Source organism: Urocampus carinirostris, chromosome 3 (assembly GCF_059441175.1).
Source record: "Urocampus carinirostris isolate Australia breed hairy pipefish chromosome 3, RoL_Ucar_1.0, whole genome shotgun sequence".
NCBI lineage: Eukaryota > Metazoa > Chordata > Actinopteri > Syngnathiformes > Syngnathidae > Urocampus > Urocampus carinirostris.
Window position 1 is genome coordinate 65,615,391 of NC_142351.1, and position 22,281 is coordinate 65,637,671.

Below are 22,281 nucleotides of genomic sequence, written 5' to 3' on the forward strand. Positions count from 1 at the left end.
TTGTCACTGAGCCTCTCTTTATTTTGCTCTCTGGGAATAACGCTGAGCGTGGGCCAAGTGCTAAATATGTTCAAGGGCTGCATTAATAATGCCCTCAAATGGAGTTGCATTAGCTTACATTAGTTACTCATTCAATCAAGCTAATCTTTTTAGATAATGATTCTGTCAATATCAATCCTATGACTCTCCACCAACTGTAGTATGGGATTGTAATCATGGCAATCATTTTATAATGGCTGTTCATTTAAGATTGTTAAATAGAAATGTTACTTTGAATTCGTTGAGCTTTTTTTTGAGCCTTAACTGTATGAAGTAACGTGTTACATTTTTCTAGTTGTCAAACTTAATCTTGCAATCCGCACACCAATTTCACATAACTAAGGAATAAGATTGAGTACCATAATTTCGGGACTTAAAGCCGCCCCTGACTACTAGTGGCACCCAAAATATGTTTTAAAGGAAACAACCCTAACCCTAACCTGAACCCTAAACCATATAATAGGGATAAAGCAGTATGGCAGGGGTCGGGAACCTATGGCTCGCGAGCCATATATGGCTTTCTTTGAGTACCTGTGGGCTCAGAGACAAATTTGATTACATGTAAATTTTCTCCATCTCGTTCAAAACTTGAGCCATTAACCCTGTTCAGATACACGCAAAGCCAAGCCAAAGCTGAATTACTATGCAGTACTTAGCAGAATATGTAGGGCACGTTTTTCACTACAATTTACAGTCGAGGTGTCACACACACACAAAAAAAATAAAACTCATTTTGGCTGTACAATGCTAAAGAATCCTTTATATAAAAGCTCACTATATAATCTGTGTTCATATACCTTATGATGAAATCCACAGAACAAACTGTAAATACGCCAAAACACCGGAAGAGAACTTAGTTATTTGATTGGGTGAGTGGGAGAGATGGGTGCAGCTATGCAAAAAGTGCAAGCACTCCCTCCCATCTCTCGCCCTACTCCGTCTGCGCCAAAGGTAAGCACATCAGGCTCCCTGTTTGCAGACTGTTTTTACAAAATAACTGCTTGCCTCTGGTTTTGAAACCAATATGTATGAAAAAAAAGGGTCAAAATGAGTTTATCCGATCTTGAGTAAATGCAAGAAAGAGAGAAGTTTAAAGTGGTATGTTTGTTGATTTTGGGACACAGGCTCTGGCATTATTCTCTTTTCATAATTTTTATCAAATCATCAAAAATAAATGTGCTGAAGACTAAGCTTTTGTCTGGGGCGCGGGTTTAGCCATTTAATAAATTTGTCTCATAACATATGGTGTGGCTCTTTCCCAAAATGAAATTAATATATTGCCCGATGATTGCTGGGATGGGCTCCAGCCCCCCGCGACCCTACTGAGGATAAGCGGTACGGCTAATGAGATGAGATGAGATTTTGCTTTTATGGCTCTTTGAGTCAAAAAGGTTCCCGACCCCTGCAGTATGGGGTTTTCAGGGCTGATATTTATTTGAACTTTTAAGAAGAGCTCGATAACCGATTTTTGGAGCCGATCTTAGTTTGCGGTCAAAGCTTAAAATGGGCATAAGAAATTTTTAATAATGCAAAAAGAAATATATTTTTTCTTAGAAATTCAAATAAAACTTGAACAGCTCTCTGAAAGCTATTACAGTACAGTAAATAAATTAGAATTTCAACAAAACATGACTAATCTTTCACGAAAAACAACTATGTATGAAATAAAATTAGGCTTTGCATCATACATACAACTTAAATAGCTCCCTGAGTTTTTTTTACAATAAATAAATAAAAATGTTAATTCAACCAACATTAATTAAATCAACTTAAAAAAGAAAACTGCATTGACAGTTTAACAGAGCTGGCGAATTGAAAAGTGTGGGCACTCCTGTTTTAGAACTAATGAAATAATGGTATGGTAACAGCTAATCAGTCAGCCTTCTAATTTAGCATGTATTTTATGCTCTTTCTCAATCACAAACACACATGCTTGATTGACTAACTAATGTCACAAGAGCCAATATATAAGTCTCCACATGAACAAGTCTCTCTAAAACAAATTAACTCCAATTTATGCTCTCTAATTTGCAAATATCTTATCTTTTCTTTCCGAGGGCCCTGGCGGCCATTAGAAAAAGTGCAATACGCTAACTAATCCTGCGCATAAATTGCAGGGTTGAAATTGTGTGACCAAAGTTACTTTTTATAGTCCGGAAACTACGGTCCATTTAAATGTCAACAACACAACATTTTTGCCCACTTACTGATTTCTCAGTTTTTTATTTTTATCACTCACAAAGGTCTCAGATCACCAAACCAATTTTAATGTCACACAGGGACAACACAAGGAAAGACGAAATGCAGTTTTGAAATGTTGAATCAATTTATCAATGCAACATAAAAAAAAAATCTAAACTTATCTGGCCCTCTGTGAAAAAGTAATTGCCCCCTGAACCTAATGGCGAGTTGGGTCGCATTTGGCAGCGATAAATAGAAATCTAACACTTACAATAATGGTCTTTCACAGTGCTATGGAGGAATTTTGGCCAAAGCTTCTTTGCAAAATTCTTTGGAATCTGCCATGTTAGAGGATTTTCTAGCATTGACTGCCCATTTATGGTCAAATCAAAGCATCTCAATTTGAATTAAATCCTGACTTTGACTTGGCCACCCCAGAACCTTCATTTTGTGTTCTTTAAGCCGCTAAGAAGTTGACTTCGGATCGTTGTCCTTTGGGATAATCCAAGAGCGCTTGAATTCGATTGCACAAACTGGTAACCAGACACTCTCCTTTAGGAGCTTCTGGTAAACACCAGAATTTATCATTCTGTCAATCACAGCAAGCTGTCCTGGTCCTGAAGCAGCAAGCAAACCCAGACCACCATGCTGCAATTACTATGCTTTACCTTCGGCCATATGTTCTTTTTGTCAAATTCTGTGCCCTTTTTGCGTCAGATGACAGGCTTCACTCTTTTTAAAGAGTATATTTTTGACCCATCAGTCCACAGGATGTCTCATCAAAAGTCTTGAGGATAATTAAGATGCTTTTTGGCAAATGTGAGATGACTTTTTGTGTTCTTTTGCTGTGGTTACTAGCTGCTGGTGGTGAGCCATAGTCTGCCGGGAACGGTGCATTCGCAATGATCGCAGCAAGGCTTTAGGGCTGGGACCTTAGCTTGGCCTTTTGGCTGAGAGTAAGTGTCCCGGCTCCTAGGCTTTGTAGCGCATTATGAACTGACCGATAACGGATAATGGATAATGAATAACGAAGATAGATCAATAACCCTTAAAAACCCCAAAACCCCCCTCTCCTCTGGGAACTCTCCAGTGGATGCCATTTTTTGCCCATCTTTCTAATAGTGGAGTCATGAATACTGACCTTAACTGAGGCCAGCGAGGCCTGCAGTTTCTTAGAATATTTTTAGTTATTTTGCAACCACCTAGATGAATCGTTTTCACACTCTTGGAGTAATATTATTTGGTCAACAACTCCTGGGAAGGTTTGCCACTGTTCCCAGTTTTCTCAATTAGTAATACTAGCTTGGACAGTGGTTTGCTGAAGCCCTAACGCCTTGGAAATGGCTTCATGACAATTTATGACTGATGTTTTTCTAATCTCTACTGAAATGTATTTGGATTGTGGCATGTCAATGGTGTTCTTGAGATTTTGTAGCCTACTTCAGTTTGTCCAACAGATTCAATTTAAGTGATTTCTTGATTCAACACAGGTAGTGGCAATCAATTTTGGGTGTGGCTTCTGGAATTGAACTCGTTCCCAAAACTGGTTAGTCACAGTTACCTTGTGTTTTAACAAGGGGGGAGGAATTACCTTTTCGCATTGGGTCGGCTAGGTTTAGACACTTTTGCACCTTAATAAAAGGAACATTTCAAAACTGCATTTTGCATTTTCTTGGGCTGTCTCTGTGTGATATTGCCATGGGGGTTTTTGGGGTTTTTAAGGGTTATTGATTTATCTTCGTTATTCATTATCCATTATCCGTTATCGGTCAGTTCATTATACGCTACAAAGCCTAGGAGCCGGGACACTTACTCTCAGCCAAAAGGCTAAGCTAAGGTCCTAGCCCTAAATATTGCCATGGGTGTGATGATCTAAATCCTTTGTGAGTTATATATATGCAAAAAACAAATCAGGGTGGGGGCAAATACTTTTTCACGGCCCTGTAAATAATAAGTACTATATGCAGGTTCACTAAAAGACAGCAGCCAGCAGTTGTGTGAACAGCATATGTGAAAAAAAAATACACTCGTTAAATAGATTATAAAAAAAGCACGGAATAAAATAATCATATGGCTGTTATTGCTTTTCCCATGCAACATTTGGGCTGCAGCTATTCAGCTGTAGTTCCTGCTTTCATTCACAGATTCAGCAGCAGGACATATTTTTTTAGCGCAAATCCCTCTCGCCCTCCTTTGTCTCCGGCTCCCTCCCTTTTCGAACTCTATTGTTCTTATTCACACAGTTTCTCTCTCTCTCTGCCTCCATCTCCCCTTTTCCACCCCTACTATCCAATGCCCATCCTTTGCGGCCCCCTCACCACATTTGATCCTGCATTATCCCTCTTTAACATCCACCATCCCCTGGCGACACTTGTCTATCTGCCTGATTTTTTTGCAACAGGTTGCATTTGGGAATTTATATAAAATCAAGGATTAAAAGTGTAGTCCAATTTGTAGTATATGTTGTGAACTCCAGCTAGAGCTCTGTTGAACTATGTTTTCCTTAGACTTCAAACAAGTAGCTATAGCCCTGCTGCTCATGCATTAGGATAAAGACAGCTTGGCTCTGTAAGAACTGATCGCACTTGCTAACCAAATCATGTCATATAATTGTCGCGCAAACATGAGTGGAAATGTCGCAGTGGCAGAGACAGGATGACGTGATTTTCAATTTTAAAAGAAATGTGCTTTTTCTGTGCTAGTTTGGTTTTTGGGGAGAACTTAAACAGAGTGACATGCAAACTTACCTTAAGATGACGTTATTGCCGACTGAGACTTTTGTAATGAGAAGTCAAACATTGACAATTCTTTTCAAAATGACCAAAATTAAATACATAGTTGCAGAGTTTTTGAAGCTGTAAACCTGTTGTCTCCAAATGGCCACTTTTGGAAACGCCTCGACCAACCCTTGGAAAAATGTAGAATACAATGTTAAGTTTTTCAGCTTGTGATCACATTTCACAGGGTAATGAGGTAAGGCCTCAAGCTATTGTCTTACCTGTTTTTCAGCTAATATGCCCATGCTACACTCATCTGCAGCCATTTGATGGCAAATAAAAAGATCAGACGAGAATAAAAACCTTCAATTTCTGTGTGCTCCAACTCGGATTTTTCAATGTTAGTAGCACTTGCAGTAATTATTGGAGTTGGGGACAAAACTTAAGATTGTTACCCATCAAAAAAGACAAAAAAATTGTCTATATTCTTCAAACAGTTCAGGAACCGCATTCAATTTACCTTGGGTACGTCTTGGATTACGATTTTGGGCGGATTTTACAGGAACACATCTCTGATCAATTCGAATAAAGGTTACATAATTAAAAAATATAAATTAAGTGCTAAGAAGGAAAACTAAGCAACAATAATGTGCTGAACTAACCTGATGTTTTGTGATAACAGCGTCTGGAATGTGCCTTTCATGGGAACTCCTTGCCCTGAGGATATAGGCAACTTGCTCTTGCTTAAACTATTTACCTCTTGAATTCTTTGTCAGGTAAACTAATTATTACATTACATATCTGAAATTTCATTGCACAGTAAAACACAGTTGTCTTCCTGTTCTCGGGATAATTAGTAATATTTTGCCATGAACTCAGGAAAGAATATTTGGGTAATGCAGAGCTAATAAATCCCAAGAATCGTAGTTTACAGCATATTCAAGTTCACATTTTCTATGACAATTGAAAAAACAAACAAAAAAAACAGCAATGTTAATTTCTATATTGAAAATATTGATTTTCAGAAATTTGTTGGATGTTGCAAATATTACTTTTATAATCATACCAAATGTGTTTAATAAAGTTAATAATGATCACCATCTTTGCAGTTGTGTTTTTCCCCTTTTTTCTTCTTTTTCTTTTGACATTTTCTTTTTCTTCTTTTAATGTTTTTCTTTTTAAAATGGTCTTCATTTTCTCTTTTTCTATTTACCTTCTTTTTATTTGTCCTCTCTTTTTTTCCTTCTCCCTTCCACTTTTTTTCATTGTTTCCTTATTATCCTTTCTTTTTCCCATATTCTCTTTTTCTCTTTTCTCCTATCTTCGTTACCCTTTCCTTCCCTCCTTTTCCATTTTCTGAAAGAAATTGCATTGTCTAAAAACACTTTCAAGCTAAAAATGGCAGTCTAAAATGCCATTACAAAAACATTCAAAATCTGAATATTCCCTTTGTCCATTTTGAAATACCATTTTCGAGATTTGGCAGCTATGGTAAAGGGACTTTATTTATACAGCATTTTAACTAGTCACTGAGCACCTCCAAAGCACTTTACAACAATGCACTTCACATTCTTCCTATTCACACACACAGACTCACACACACCGATGGCTGAGTCAGCCATGCATATTGGGGTCATTGGGGGTTCATTGTCTTGCCCAAAGACACTTCGGCATTTAACTCTGAGGAGTCTGGAATTTTCTTTATTGTCATTGATAACAACCTTATAAACATTGTTTACAATGAGAAAAGACATGGAAATCCAGGATCTAATCGTAATAAAGACTAAAAGATAAGATTGTCAAGATAAATAGGCAAAAATGTTGTACTTCCTTGTGTTATAGTGTTTGGAGACTGGCCTAAGTTGTAAGTGCATCATAACAATCGTGCAATGAACGCGACACTTTGGTTTGAATTCAGTTGTGTGTGTCACACTTGATTCGAGCGAATTAAACTATATTTTCGGAATGTGGAATAACTTGAAATCCTTTTTTGTCCTTGTGAGGCCTACTGTGTTTGTCACTATACTGGCAGCGAATTCGTCGATTTGTTTTAAAGCGAGTAGGGACATGCACCAGGTTTTGCTTTGATTTGGTCTCGACTTGCTGGGTTTTATTTAAATATTTTGATGTTATTCTTTTGAATGTATTGAGAAACATTATCTTATGGCAGGGTTTCAAAACCTTTTTAACACAAAGAGCCATTACAGCAAAATATTTAGATTTTTTTTTTTTCGAGAGTCATACCATATATTTTAAGACAAAATTCAACAAAACTCCAAAATCCGCACACCAGACAAAAGCTAATTCTTCAGCGTTTTGGCTTCACATCGTTCACCCTCCTAATTGTCTGTTCACATTCAGAACGTTTCAGGAAACACTGTAGGTGTCATTTTATCTCCTGGCCAGATGTACTTCATGAAAAGAGCCATATCTGACCCCTGTCTTACAGCGATGGCCCACCTTTTTGCTGGTCAAGTAAAAAGCAATGAGTTGCAAAAAATACTGTAGTTTCAGGATATAAAACCAAAAACGACAGAAATTCCCAAGTGCGCTTTATAGGCCCAAAATATGGTAAAACAAATTTGAAATGCATCATGACGATTAAATACCACTACATATGAAAGAATAAAATTAGTCTTTTTGACATGTGTGAAACATTATTTTTATGGGCCCGCGAGACAACACTGAGAGAAGCACAGGACAAAGATAAGCCACAATGACCTGTAGTTTTAAATATATTTCGGCTGTAACAAGTAATTGATAAAATCGATTATCAAGAGCGTTGGCAAGGAATTTTATTATCGATTAGTTGTGTTGCATGATTTATGCGCCACTCAGCACATTAAAGCAATGCAAATAAGGGTGTATTCATTTTTTTTTGAGGCGTTGAGAGGTTGTAGTAACACTTCAACCCAGCAGGGGGCAACTCAAGACCACATTTTATTGTGCAACGACCTCTTGGTCCAGCGACAAACTTATAATACGGCAAAATCGATAAAGAACAATGAAATTGGAGGTTTTAGTGCAAGTTAAACAAATAAAAAAAGGTAAAAATTTGCTAAAGGATAAGAACGTTGCATGAGATCAAAATCATGCATGGAATTGCTCACTCGAATCTTTCAGATTTAATTTCCCCTTATGTTCCGGTCCAAAGCCTTCACTCTGAAAATGCTGGTCTACTAGTGATCCCAAGAGCCAAGAAGAGATCCGCAGGTTCGATAGCGATCTGCAACCTCAGTGGAAATGTTTAAATCTAAACTTAAAACACACTTCTATTCTATAGCATTTGAATAACCTATATTTTACATTGAGAATATCTGTGTATTATTTGTTATTGTAACATCAATTGCAGCCTGGTCATCCTGGTAGGGGGATTACCTCATGTGCAGTCCCTTCTCGAGGTTTCTTCATTTTCCTCATGTTGAGGTTTTTGAGTTTTTCCTTGCCCTCATGTAGGTTTTAGATCAGGGGATGGTGTAATAATAGTCTGTGGTTTAAAATAATCTGTGGTCTGTGCAGACCATTGAGACTCTTTGATATTAAGGGCTATACAAATAAAAATGACTTGACAAAATTATTTTTCTTAAAATAAAAGTCACTCAATTATATTTGTGTATTCCAAATGAACTCTCAACATTTTGAGTTCTAATGTTGAGTTCAAATTGTAAAATAAAAATGTGTAACCCTTGGCCAATAGGCAGAAAAGTAACACCAAAATTAACTGCAAAAACATAGATTTTGCACTGACTTGCTTATAAAGGTACAATATAAAATAATAAGGAATTGAAATGCGTCTTACCGATTGTTAATTTGAAATGTTTCGTTTATTAAATTCTCATGAAATAATAAAAAGGCATTTAAATGAAATACCTTTTGTGTTTGGTTTCCCCAAAGAGGCTATTCCTGAGCTCAATTTAATCAACACTTTCAGTACTCTTTGTAGGTCCGGTTGCACATGAAATATTCAGTCTGAACAAGTCGATAGTTTTTCATTCATATTTTATTTGCAGGTAGGCTTTACTGACACTAGCCAAACCACAATATAAGATATATTGTTTTAGCAAGAGCAGAAGTAGGAATTATAATTTATAAAATTATCAAGTCATGATAATGTTCCTTGTTTTTGTAATGCAATTAAAAATTCAATATATTGTGGATTTATTTTCAATCCATTGAAATAATGCAAGCCTTTTATTTTTTGGTATAGCTGCATACGACCTCTGGCCTACGAGCATACTTTTTCATGACATCCAAACGAGAGGTTGACCGATTATCGGGCAGTCCGATTATCAGCACCGATATTTGGGAATTTGAGTGATATCGGTGTTGGCATTTTTATTGATTTCACGGGCCGAATATTAGGTCTCAGATGCAGCCTAGACTTTCTCCTCCCCTACTCTGCTCTCTCCGCTACCCACCCTGCGCCTTCTGATTTAATAAGCAACTGGGGGTGGAGCCGCTGAAGCAGAAACAATAAGGTTAGAGCGGCAGGTCCGATAACTGAAAGAAAAGCGTGTTAGCGATTTAAAGACATGTAATTTACTTTTTTTTAGAGAGGCACGTTTTGGTGAAGATTGATATATCATCTCTTATCATTACAATAGTCCATCAAATAAGTGTGTGTTTGTGATTGAGAAAGAGCATAAAAAGCATGCTAAAGTGGAAGGCTGAGTGATTAGCTGTTACCATAAGATTAGTTCGTCAATCTGGCTCTAAAACAGGTGTGCCAACACTTTTCAATTTACCAGCTCTTTTCAAATTTCGATGCACTTTTTCTTTTCAGTTATTTAAGTCATTTTGCTTGTATTGACCTTTTTTAATTTATTGTAAAAAAAAAAAATCAGGGGATTTTCCAAGTTTTTATGTACCCTTATACAAGTTGCAGCTAGTCCTAAATATATTTTCCACACTGCTAGTTTTTGGTTTAAATCAAAGATTAGTCATTTTAGTTGTACTGAAATTCTAAATTAATTTAAAAGGTTTCAGGGAGCTATTTGTTTGTTTGTTGAGAGATGAATGAATAAAGAGAGATGAATAAGGTATCTATCTATCTATCTATCTATCTATCTATCTATATCTAATCTTATTTCTTGCACCTTTAGTTTTTGGTTTGAGTGAAACATTATTCATGTTAGTTGTGTTGAAATTTTAATTTTTTTTCTGTGTATTCTTTGCTTCTTTCTCAATTATTAAAATTTCTTACACTATTTTTTAAGATTTTCAGGATATGAATATTGGCTCCTAATATTGGTTAGCGGCATCCTCTTAATGCTTTTAATCTGTATTGGTATCGGGCCTATAAAACCCATATTGCTCAATCCCATTCAATTTTGATGGGAAAATTGAGTTTTTCTGCTATGATCAGCAATATTCCAACAATAAAAAGCTTTCAATATTTCACTTTATTTGTAATGAAACCAGAATGCATGACATTTTTAATTGCATTGCAGTAATGAAAGAAAGAAAATGACTTTGCTGGGTAAAATAGACAGTACAGCTCTTATTAGTTTCTTAAATTTCCTCTAGAACAGGGGAGGGCAAACATTTTAAGTGGCAGGGAACGCTGAGTTAAAACGGCCCAGGCCTGAAGAAATTACTCATTGGTTTAATTGTTTTTAATATTTGCCAACACAGTCTGGATCCATTACTTTGGCAATGCATGGTCTGCATTTTTTGGTCTGCATGAGTAAAAAAGATCCTATTTTTCCAATATGTAGTTCTGGATAAATATACATGCATTTATATGCACATGCTAAATTTAATCATATATTAGCTTTATTTAATCAATTTCCTTAAGAAATTATTATTATTATTATTATTATATAATGCCCCTGATTTGATAATATGCATTAAAAAACTCAACATGCAAAAGTGTTTTCTTTGCATCTTGCCACTCAATAAAATATCTTGATTAATATTATTATTACATGACGAACATATTACAATTACAGAAAAATTCACAGTTAGAAAAATGATATTTCCATTTGAATTTCTCATTTCTTTTTTTTTTCAACCATGTTAAGATAAACTTCACATTACAAAATTAACAAATTTTAAATATAACATTTACATTATTTCGTAAAGTTTATGGAAGATTCATTTTTTGGCTTGGAGGGCATAAGGGGACACTGGGGACATGTGGCACCAAAACAACACTTTAAAAAAGACTTTTCCGCGGGCTGTGTTTTACCCGACTCTGCTTTAGAACATTGATTGTTTTTTTCTGTTTGTATTTTTCCCATTTAACTATTACTTAATCAATCTTCTTTACTGGCTAATGACATTAGTTCTGCCCTCATAAAATATGTTTCATACAATATTTTTGCAACATATGAACAAAAGACTGCTTTTTACAGCCTTTTCATCTTCTGTTTTTTATTTTGTTTTGCAGGATATAGCTGAAAAGAATCACTGGAATGCTCCATCACTTCCAGCTCGCCCGTGAAAATAAGCTGCTTGAGCGTGTTAAGAAGGCCTTCAAGAAGTGCTGTTTGCTCGGCTTAAGTGCACTCTGGGAAAAAATGTAAAGGATACCACGACAGAAAGTGAGGACATATTGTTTTTGTGAGCTCAATATCAAGGAAAAATGAAAAATACTTGTTTGAGAACAATAAAAAATAACTGGTGGACCAGTGATACATTTATAGTTTAACGGACACTCAAAATAAAGAGAGAAGACATCAATGCATTTTGAGCTTGCAAGGGGAACAAGAGAGGATCGTACAAAATCCTCAAGATACAAAAAAATCCAACCTGTTCTAAAGGTTTCCTTCGGAACAGTTTCATTTATTAAAACCTCCTCGATTTAAAGCATATTTATTACAAGCACTTAATAATCGTCAAAATAAACCAACCCTGGCATTCTAAGCATTCTTCATTTCAAACCCTTAATAATAGTCAAAATAACCTAACTATGGCATCATAAGCATTTTACATTTGAAGCAGAATTAAAACAAATGTACTGTAACTAATTTTCCAAAATGTATAATAAACCGGAAATGAAATTTCCTATCATATTCACCCATTTTTATTTGACAAAATAAACCAACCCTTGCATTATAAGCATATCATTTGTCTTTGCAAGCAGTCGATAGTCAACGTAAACCAACCCTGGGATTATAAGCATTCTTCATTGCAAGCAGAATAACCACAAATGTAAAGCTAATTTCACCAAATTTATAATAAACATTTTGTTATTTTATTATCATATTCCTTTTTTTATATCACAAAATCAATTGAATAAACCAACCCTGGCATTATAACGGTTCTTTTTTTAGCCTTCAATAAAAGTTTAAAAAAAAAAAAAAACATTCTTAGCATTCTCTTTTGGCAGCAGGATAGAGACCAATGTGAGACTAATTTTTCTTATTATATTCCTGTCTTTTTATATCACACAATCAAATATGAAAACCAACCCTGGAACCACAAGCATTCTTCTTTGCAAGCATTCAATATTAACAAAACAAAACAACCTTGGCATTATAGGATTCTTCTATGCACGCGTTGAATAATCAATACCAGAACTACCCTGGGATTATAGGTATTGTTCTTTACGAGCGTTAAATAGTCACAAAAAAATAATAATACTGGTATAATACGAATTCTTCATTGCAAGCAGAACAAAAAACATTATCACACTAATTTCAGCAAATGCGTAATAAACAAATAAATAAAATAAACTATAACTCAATGGGTTTTCTTGTCAATCAGCAAAGAAAAAAGACAGTGACAGCAGCTGCTAGAGGATAAAAACTTCTTTAGTGGAGGTTCTGGAGCCTGAAAAAGACATATATCCATGGCAACCGACCCAGGAGAGCCCACGGGCACCGAGGACTCACTGGAAAAACCTGATGGACAAAGACGGGACCACCTTGACCAAGGTGGCTGCGCCAGCACACAGAGGGACGTCTTACATTCTCGGACTCCGGGCAGGACAAGTTCAGCACAAGGAAGGACGGGGGAAGTTCACCAGGAGGATGTTGTGGCACCCAAAATTAGCTTCTCCATGCCCACGTTGTCAGTTGACACAAGCCAGAAAAGTCAGAGAAGGGAGAAACGTTTTTTCAGGAAGAGCGTCGAGATTTGCGAGGAGGACGATGAAGTGACACTCCCTGAGGCACCTCACAGCGCGCCTCACATGGAATGTCGCTCTTTGGAGGCAGTCTTCACCAGCAGCGCCCATCATCAAGGAACCCTGTCCTGCACCGTCCTGGGCCAGGTATCGTCTGGTACCAGGGAGCAGAAACCCTACAAGGGTGGCCCTCCTTCTTCACCTCCCCAAAAGGGGAAAGACAGGGAGCGCGAACAGGAGGAGGAGGCCGAGATGAAAGCAGTGGCCACCTCTCCTGGAGGCCGCTTTCTCAAATTTGACATTGAACTGGGCAGAGGAGCCTTCAAAACCGTTTACAAAGGCCTGGATACGGAGACCTGGGTGGAGGTGGCCTGGTGCGAACTTCAGGTATTGAGCCTTTTTTTTTTCACATTTGGGTGAACTACCGTATTTATTCGTGTATAACGTGATCTCGTAATGTGTCTCCTAGTTTATTTCAGGTATGGGTGTTTAACACGCAGCCCTACTTTTTGATTAAGACTCGGTATAAAATTTTGTTTTACTTTTTCTCAGCTCAAACTTTGCTGTTAGATGCAACAGGAATAGAACACCGGTCGGAGATGGGAAATTGCTGTATCCTAATCATTGAACCACAAGTCAAGTCATTTATTTTTGTATAGCCCTAAATCACAAAGAGTCTCAAAGGGCTTCACATGTTATTACACTATATTACACAGACTATTTTTCAGACTATTATTATACATTCCCCTACTCTGGAGCCGCCGAGAAGAGTAGGTTATTCATATGCTATAGAGTAGAAGTGAGTTTTAAGCTTAGATTTAAACATTTCCACTGAGGTTGCAGATCGGATCTCGGGGGGGAAGAGCATTCCACAGCACCGGTGCCCGGATGGAGAACGCTCTCGAACCAGCAGAACATTTCTTTGCTCTTGGGATCACAAAGAAGACCGGCACTCTCAGAACGTAGGCTTCGGACCGGGACATAGGCGGAAATCAGATCTGAAAGATAAGAGGGAGCAAGTCCATGTATGATTTTATATAATACTAAGAGAACATTGAAATCACATTCAAGGCTAACTGGGAGCCAATGCAGGTTAGCCAAAATCGGTATGATGTGATCAGACTTTTTTGTCCTAGTTAAAAGCCTCACTGCGGCATTTTGTACCAGCTGAAGAGACTTGATTCTGGACTTCGGGAGACCGGAGAGTAGTGCATTACAGTAATCGAGACGGGAGGTAACAAACGTTACCTCCCGTTTGTGATAAAATATACATAAATAAATGTATGTAAATTTGTGATAAAATAACAAGTGATATAAATAACATACAAAAAAGCATTAGATCAGGATTTTAAACTCATTTGAGATCAGGTGCCCAATGGTTGAAAAAAATCTAGTAGATTAAAAAAAAAGAGTGAGAAACAGAGAGAGAGGAAAAAGAGAGACAGAGGCAGAGAGAAAAAGGAGAATCAAATGTAAGAGGAAGAGAAAAGGAGTGAGGGAAAGAGAGTGAGAAAACGAACAGGAGAAAGAAATGCAGCTACAGTGTCTTCGTGAGTGGCGCCTAGCTTTGGCGACATTAAGTGGACATATTTAAAACTGCAGCTCGTTTTTCTCTTGTACTTCTCTTAGCGTTGTCTTGCGGGACACGATAATTGGCAGGCCTGAACTGGCCCACACCTTTTACACCCCTGCTTTAGATTTGATTTCATCATCCCACTATTTTTACTCACTGTACCAAAGACCAATATTAGATTTGTTGTGCATTTCACGTGTTACAAAGACAAATTCTATTAATTTATTATATTATAATATAATTTTGCATTTATTTATATCTTTCAGGACGATTCTCTGTTCCATTTTTTTAACATTCTTCTTTGGTACCATGGGTAAAAATAGTGTGCTATAGAGATAACACCTTTTTTGTATGTCATCTATATCACCTGTGTTTCAGTTGTTAGTAGTCGTTCTCACCGCTGCAACCTTTGTTCGATTCCCGTTGCATCCAATGATTTGCGATTATGGTCAGTGATATTTTTCAACTGATCAATCATTGCATAAATATAACGCACACCAATTTGCAGGTTGTACACGAACAAATGCGGGAATTCTCTTTTTGCTATTTCCAGCCTATCCTGAGCTGTTCTTTGAGGAGGTTGTGATCTTTTAGTAAAAAAACAGCCAGTTATACAGAAAACTCTTTACAAGGTGGTCCTCTAGACGGTTGTAAGTAAACGAAAGAAAAGTCGACCATTAAAAACTCTAAATCAGTAAGGCGTACCTATTTGACCCTTAGTAACTAATTTAAATTGTTCCAGGAAATGAAGAAATTGAAACTGCAACAATGTCGTAAAGTCTCTTTAAGTCCTAACTTTTCAGAAAGTGGGCCAGATTTGGTAAGTTGAAAATGTGTGAGGGCTGAGTAGTTAGACTGGCATTCATTGAACAGCCTTTAGTAAATTCACCTTCAGTAAAACGTTTGCAGGGCTTGGCAATCTGCGTTCTCGTAGCGCATCTTTGTAGCATTTTCATTTGACTTGAAGTCTCGTAAAAAAGTGCTGCTGTGCCTTTAAACAGCGTCCAGTTGCTTCACTTTTTCACAGCGTTTGTTTCCAGTTAGCTTTTTGTGATCTGCCTGTTTCATCTGGCAGTGCCTCTTGATCTATATTGTTTGAAAACAGCCACAGTCATTCTTATTTCATTCTTATTACATTTGTATTTCAGTGAAAAAATACAAAAAATTCAACTTGTTCTGAAAGCGGCGGCCCTTCCTTTTTTTATTTACAGTTTCCATGTCTGAAATGGAGTAAGCTAAAATTCTTACTGAGAGCAAAGGGCAAAATGGCCGAAGGGCTACAGCCATTATCTAGTGAAATAGTGATTTTTTTTTTTTTTTGGGTGGAAATTTATTTTATTGACCCTATGCACACACGTCACTTAACCACGTGACGACACCATGCTGGAGTAGGCGGAAGTAAATAACAACAACAACAAAAAAAGCTGTTCTAATCAACACCATTGGCAATGCCTAGTCAAACGAATATTGTGCAGCTGTCAGATGAGCTGACTTACCTTATCGGAAATTGCAAAACAGCGCTATTTAGAGAAACGGAGGATAACATCAGCAATGTTAGCTAGCGAGCGATGCTGTTCTCCTCCAAACATATTCACCCATCTAAACAAATCGTCTACTCTTCCTGACTTCAGTAGACACCATCTGTAAAACTATATTGTAAATGGAAGATCCCCATACACCAGTGCTGATTTCAAACCTTCTAAAATTCTGGATGCTTACCAGCTTTTCATAGCCAGTCTGCGTTACCGTGCTTTGTTTTGACTACAAATGCATCCCTGGCGTTCCCCTTGCGCCACCGTTACTAAAACGACTTTTTATCTAAATTTTTGGGGAATGTAATAGAACTGTAAAGCACAGGGTATTTGCACCTTGTTTAGAAATCTCTTTTGAGCATGTTGAAAATATTTATTTTGGAGAAATTAAGTCTCTTTTCTGAATGTTCATCATGTCATGTTTATTTGTATAGCCCTTAATCACAAAGAGTCTCAAAGGGCTGCACATACCACAGATTATTGGAAACCACAGACTATTATTACACCACCCCTTGATCTAAACCTACAAACTAAGGAAAAACTCAAAAACCTCAACATGAAGAAATTGAAGAAATCTCGAGAAGGGACTCATACAGTCCCCTTTTAACATCCATTGCAATACCTCGCACTTCATTTCACCAACTGCAGCCACATCAAAACCCAAGCATCTAAAGCTTTCAACTGCTTCCAGCACCTGTCCATTGAACCTTATTTTCAATGCCATGCCCTCTCTATCACGTGAACACTTCATCACTTTACTTTTCCCAACATTCACACATAACTTACGCCTATCACACACTCTTCCAAACTCCATTACCAACCTTCTCAATTTTTCCACAAATCCCGTGTAATCTGCAGGCGACAACTGACTTACCTGCCACACTGTTTCACTGTTATCCATCATCTCTACACCTCTGCCGAATATTCTTGCATTCACCTCTCTCATCACACCATCCATGTACACATTAAACAGCCATCGCGACATCACACACGCCTGTCTCACTTCAGTCAACACAGGTAACTACTCACTTGACTCACGCCCTACTCTTACACATGCTCTGCTGTTCACATAAAAACTATTTAATGCTCGCAACAACTTTCCAGCCACTCCATAAATTACCATCACCTGCCATAACGCCTCAATCGATTCTGTCATATGCCTTTTCCAAGTCCATGAAAGCCAAACAAACATTCTTCCCTTTTGCAAAACAATTTTCACACACCTGTCTTACTGCAAAAACCTGATCCACACCTCCTCTTCCCTTCTTGAAACCACTCTGCTTCTCCATCACCACCTTATCTGTTCTTCCTCTCACTCTCTAAATCAAGACTCTTCCATACAGCTTACCCGTCACAGACAACAAACTGATGCCTCTCGAACTGCTGAATTCATACTTATCAGCTTTACCCTTATACAATGGCACCACACATGCACTACACCAATCAACAGGAAACCACTTAAAAAGCCTACATTTAACAAGTGTACCAACCAGTCAATCATAGCCGTGCCACCTGTCTTCAACTGGGAGGTCGGTGGTTCGCGCCCCGGCCGAGTCATTCCTAAGACTTAAAAAGTGGTCGGCGGCGCCCTCTGTTGGCTGCGGCTGCATCGGCTCGCTACAACGGGTCAGGTGCAATCGACATTTCGTTCTGTGTACATTGTTACACAGAATGACAATACAAGGAAATTATTATTATTATTATTATTCAAGCATTCAGCAGTTCAACCATCCAACCCAGGCGCTTTCCGCCCTTTCATTTCTTTCACTGCCTCTTGCACCTCCCGTGTTTCTACAGGCTTCACATTTAACTCGCCCAACACGGGCATTCTCCCCATACCACCGATCACCTCGTCTCTCACTTCTCTCCCATCCTCTACATTCAGCAACTCCTCAAAATATTCTGCCCATGTCGTCCTGACTGCACTACCACTAACCTTCAACCTACCGTCCCTATCTTTCACTTTATCTTCCTTTCCAGACTCGATCTTTCTTACTCTTTTCATTTCTATCCACTTCTGTGGTCATTTAATACACACTATCCCTTTAAGAACGATATTTGGTCAATAAAGTCTGGACAAACGGAAATTTGTACAATATTTTTACCGATAAAACATTAAATTATAGATTGAAAATGATAACAAATATCATCTGTGCACTGTCTTCTGCTGTGTGCAAGGTCACAATGATGACATTGATGAATATGAGAAACAAATCTTGAATGCTATTTTGTCAACCACATTGAACAGCAGTATTTCAATAGCAATGTACTATGTAATACGATCTGCTGTGCTATTTCACTCTGTCTGATTTGTATATTGTGACCCGTGTGTAAACTTCCGGTACAGTGAAGAAAATAAGAATTTGAACACGCTGCTATTTAGCCATTTCTCCCACCTAGAAATCATCGAGGGGTCTAAAGTTTTCATCGTAGGTTTATGTCCATTGTGAGAGAGAGAAACTAAAAAGAAAAATCCAGAAATCACAACGCATGCTTTTATATCAATTCATTTGTCTGATACAGCTGCAAATAAGTATTTGAACACCTGTGTATCATCTAGAATTCTGACCCTGAAAACCTGTAAGTCCGCCCATTAGAGGTCCACCTGCACACCATGTATCATCCCGAATCAGATACACCTGTTTGGGGTTGTTAGCTGCATCAAGACACCTGTCCACTCCATACAATCGGTAAGACTTTAACTTCTAACATGTCAAAGACCAAAGAGCTGTCCAAAGACACCAGAGACAAAATTCTACACCCCCACAAGGCTGGAAAGGGCTACGGAGCAATTGCCAAGCAGCTTGGTAGACAAAGTTCTACTGTTGGAGTAATTATTAGAAAATGAAAGAAGCTAAACATGACGGTCAATCTCAATCGGAGTGGAGCCCATAGTAAGATATCACCTCGTCGGGTCTCAATGATTCCAAGATAGGTGATGAATCAACCCGGAACTACATGACAGGAGTTAGTCAATGATCTGAAAAGAGCTGGGACCACCATTCCCAAGGTTACTGTCGGTAATACACGTCATGATTTGAAATCATGCATGACGCGAAAGGTTCCCCTGCTTAAACCTGCACATGTCAAGGCCCGTCTTAAGTTTGCATATGAACATCTGGATGATTCCCTGTAATCATGGGAGAAAGTTTTGTGGTCAGATGAGACCAAAATAGAACTTTTTGGTCATAATTCCACTAAGCGTGTTTGGAGGAAGAAGAACAAAGATTACTATCCGAAGAACACCATCCCTACTTTGAAGCATGGGGTTGGTAGCAGCATGCGTTGGGGTGTTTTTCTGCACATGAGACAAGACGAGTGAACTGCATTAAAAAGAGGATGACCGGGGCCATGTATTGTGAGATTTTGGGGAACAATCTCCTTCATTGGTCAGAGCATTGAAGATGGGTCGTGGCTGGTTCTTCCAACATGACAACGACTCGAATCACACAGCCAGGAAAACCAAAGAGTGGCTCCGTAAGAAGCATATCAAGTTTCTACCATGGCCCAACCAGTGTCCAGACCTGAACCGAATGGAAATGCTTTGGAGGGAGCTCAAACTCCATGTTTTTCCGCAACAGCCCAGAAACCTGACTGATCTAGAGAAGATCTGTGTGGAGGAGTCGGCCAAGATCCCTCCTGCAGTGTGTGTAAACCTGGTGAAAGACCATAGGAAATGTTTGACCTCTGTAATAGCAAACAAAGGCTACTGTACCGGATATTAACATTCATTTTCTCAGGTGTTCAAATACTTCTAAATCGTTAGAAAATCATGCATTGTGATTTATGGATTTTTCTTTTTTGTTTATTTCTCACAGTGGACATGCACCTACGATGAAAATTTCAGACGCCTCCATGATTTCTAAGGGCCCGGTCACACAGCCGTTTGTATCTGTATCGCGGGTAAAATTTTGCGTTTTTTTTTTGCCCGTGGTTGCCCGTGATGGAAAATGCGCAAAATTGGCCAACCCGCTGTTCATCGGTCGTATGCCCGCAAAACAGACGCCGGCGACTGTTCCGCTTCCTCATCGCGTCATTTCCGCGTCATTTTCTCGTGTGGACCACGGGTATAAAAGCTGCCGAGCCGGCGTTATGCCGAGAAATGCATCCTTGCCGAGATTTGCATCCCCTCGCTACTACAACCACTTTTACCTCGTTTTATCTAACTTTTATATCACTTTTAGGGAATTTAATGGCGAACATATAACCAAAACCACTTCTTCTTGCATTTGTTAGGAATGTAATACAACTTAAACCATTCCGTCTTTGTATTTGTTGTGAATGTAATCGAACGGTAATGCACGCCGTATACAAATCACTTTTGAGTAGGTAACATGTTTATTTTGCCTTTTTCTATTCAAATCGCTCGTATTGAAACTGTTATGCACTCTACCATAAAGCTTATTTCTGCATAATAAGCTTTACGGTAGAGTGCATAACAGTTCTCAAAAGTGATTTATATACGGTGTGCATTACCGTTCGATTACGTTCACAACAAAAACAAAGACGGAATGGTTTAAGTTGTATTACATTCCCAACAAATGCAAGACGAAGTGGATTTGGTTGTATGTTCGCCATTACATTCCCTAAAAGTGATATAAAAGTGAGATAAAACAAGTAAAAGTGGTTGTAGTAGCGAGGGGATGCAAATCTCGGCAGGGATGCATTTCTCTGCATAACACCGGGCTGTAGAAATCATAACCGCTCAAGACACAGTCCCGTGAATATCAAGATTTCAAGCTATGGCACCGAAGAAGCCAATATGTTATTATTGTAATAGTTTTTTCATTTTTATTTTATTATTTATTATCTTGTTATGAAATGAAAATAAATGTCAAGAAATAAAAATGGATTAAGACGAGGTCACTATGGTGACGGGGATCCATGTTCACCCCTTGACGTCTCGAGCACAACTGACGTGTGCTCGGCAAATCGCGCTGTATATACGCGGAGAAAGGCGTTTTGACCGTCACACGCTAATTTCACGTAATAACACCGCGATACAGGCGCAGAACATGCTATGACCGTGCTCCACCCACGATTACCCGCTGAAATTTCGGGTCCTACCCACGTGTAACAATGCCCTGGCCGCGGCCATAGCACGTTGCTCCGCGTCATTTCTGCGTCATTACCTCGTGTGCCGCCCGCGGTTAACACGTGGTCTAAAGTTTTGAGCAGCGCAAAACTTTTTCGCGCGGCCAACTGCGTGTGAATTTCCGACCGCGTGTAAAGCACTGCTGTATTTCGTCTGTATGGCGATCTCAAAGCGTCCAATAGCGTCTGCTTCACAGGCAGAAATTTCTGGCCGTGATTCAGCCTCAATACAGACGCAAACGGCTGTGTGACCGGGCCCTAAGTGGGAGAAATTGCAAAATAGCAGGGTGTTCAAACACTTACTTTCTTCACCCTATATCCAATAGAAAATCTGCAACTTCTTGATTGTTTGCCATTCTTACTTTGGCGACTAACTCGGAGAATTGTACCAGGTGACTGGACTCCAAATGCTGCCTAAGATTTGTAGTGTTTGCTCCTTAGGGTTAGGCACCATCTTGAGACAAAGTTTGCAGACATCTTTTTCGGTATTTTAGGGCTTAGCCATCTCGCTCGGTGTAAACCCAAAGTGTGTCCAAAATACTGATGTGGTGCGTGGTTTCGAAACTAAAAGTTGACCTTCCACGATGACCACACACAGAGTTTCGGTGTTGTCTGCTTCCACAGGTAAATTGTTGCCTGTTGACGTCTATTTGCTTCAGTCAAGGGTAGTCACAAAGGGAGGTGAAGAGACGGTAATCATCGATGTGAAAAATATTCGCGAATATGAACAACATTCTTAATTTGACGAATACATCATATTTGCGAATGCCCTACCTATCACTGCACACTGTGAAGATTTATTTCTCTGCAACCAGGTCAAATCAGTCCCTTTGACAGCTCAGCATTGCTATAACACAGATGTAACAGTTTATTTACAGCCCAGTAAATTGTGCCGTTTAGTGTTACAGTCCAAATAAGCATTTGATAATCTTCCCGCCACTGTCCTGGTCCTGAGGCAGCAAAAGCAGCCACAGACCATCACACTGCCACCACAATGCTTTACTGTCAGCATCACGTGTCTTTTTGTCAAATGCTGTGCCATTTTTATGCCAGATGTAACTAGCTTTACATCTT

At 38.5% G+C, this 22,281-nt stretch overlaps 1 protein-coding gene across 1 annotated transcript in view; it reads left to right on the forward strand.

Annotated features, from left to right (window-relative positions):
- Window positions 1-22,281, forward strand: part of wnk3 (WNK lysine deficient protein kinase 3) — a 128,238-nt gene that overhangs the window by 7,133 nt on the left and 98,824 nt on the right. Inside the window, exons 2-3 of the mRNA XM_088329848.1 lie at window positions 11,329-11,482; window positions 12,648-13,395. Coding sequence (XP_088185974.1) covers window positions 12,733-13,395 — 663 coding nt within the window. The 5' untranslated portion in view covers window positions 11,329-11,482; window positions 12,648-12,732. The remainder of the gene's footprint in view (window positions 1-11,328; window positions 11,483-12,647; window positions 13,396-22,281) is intronic.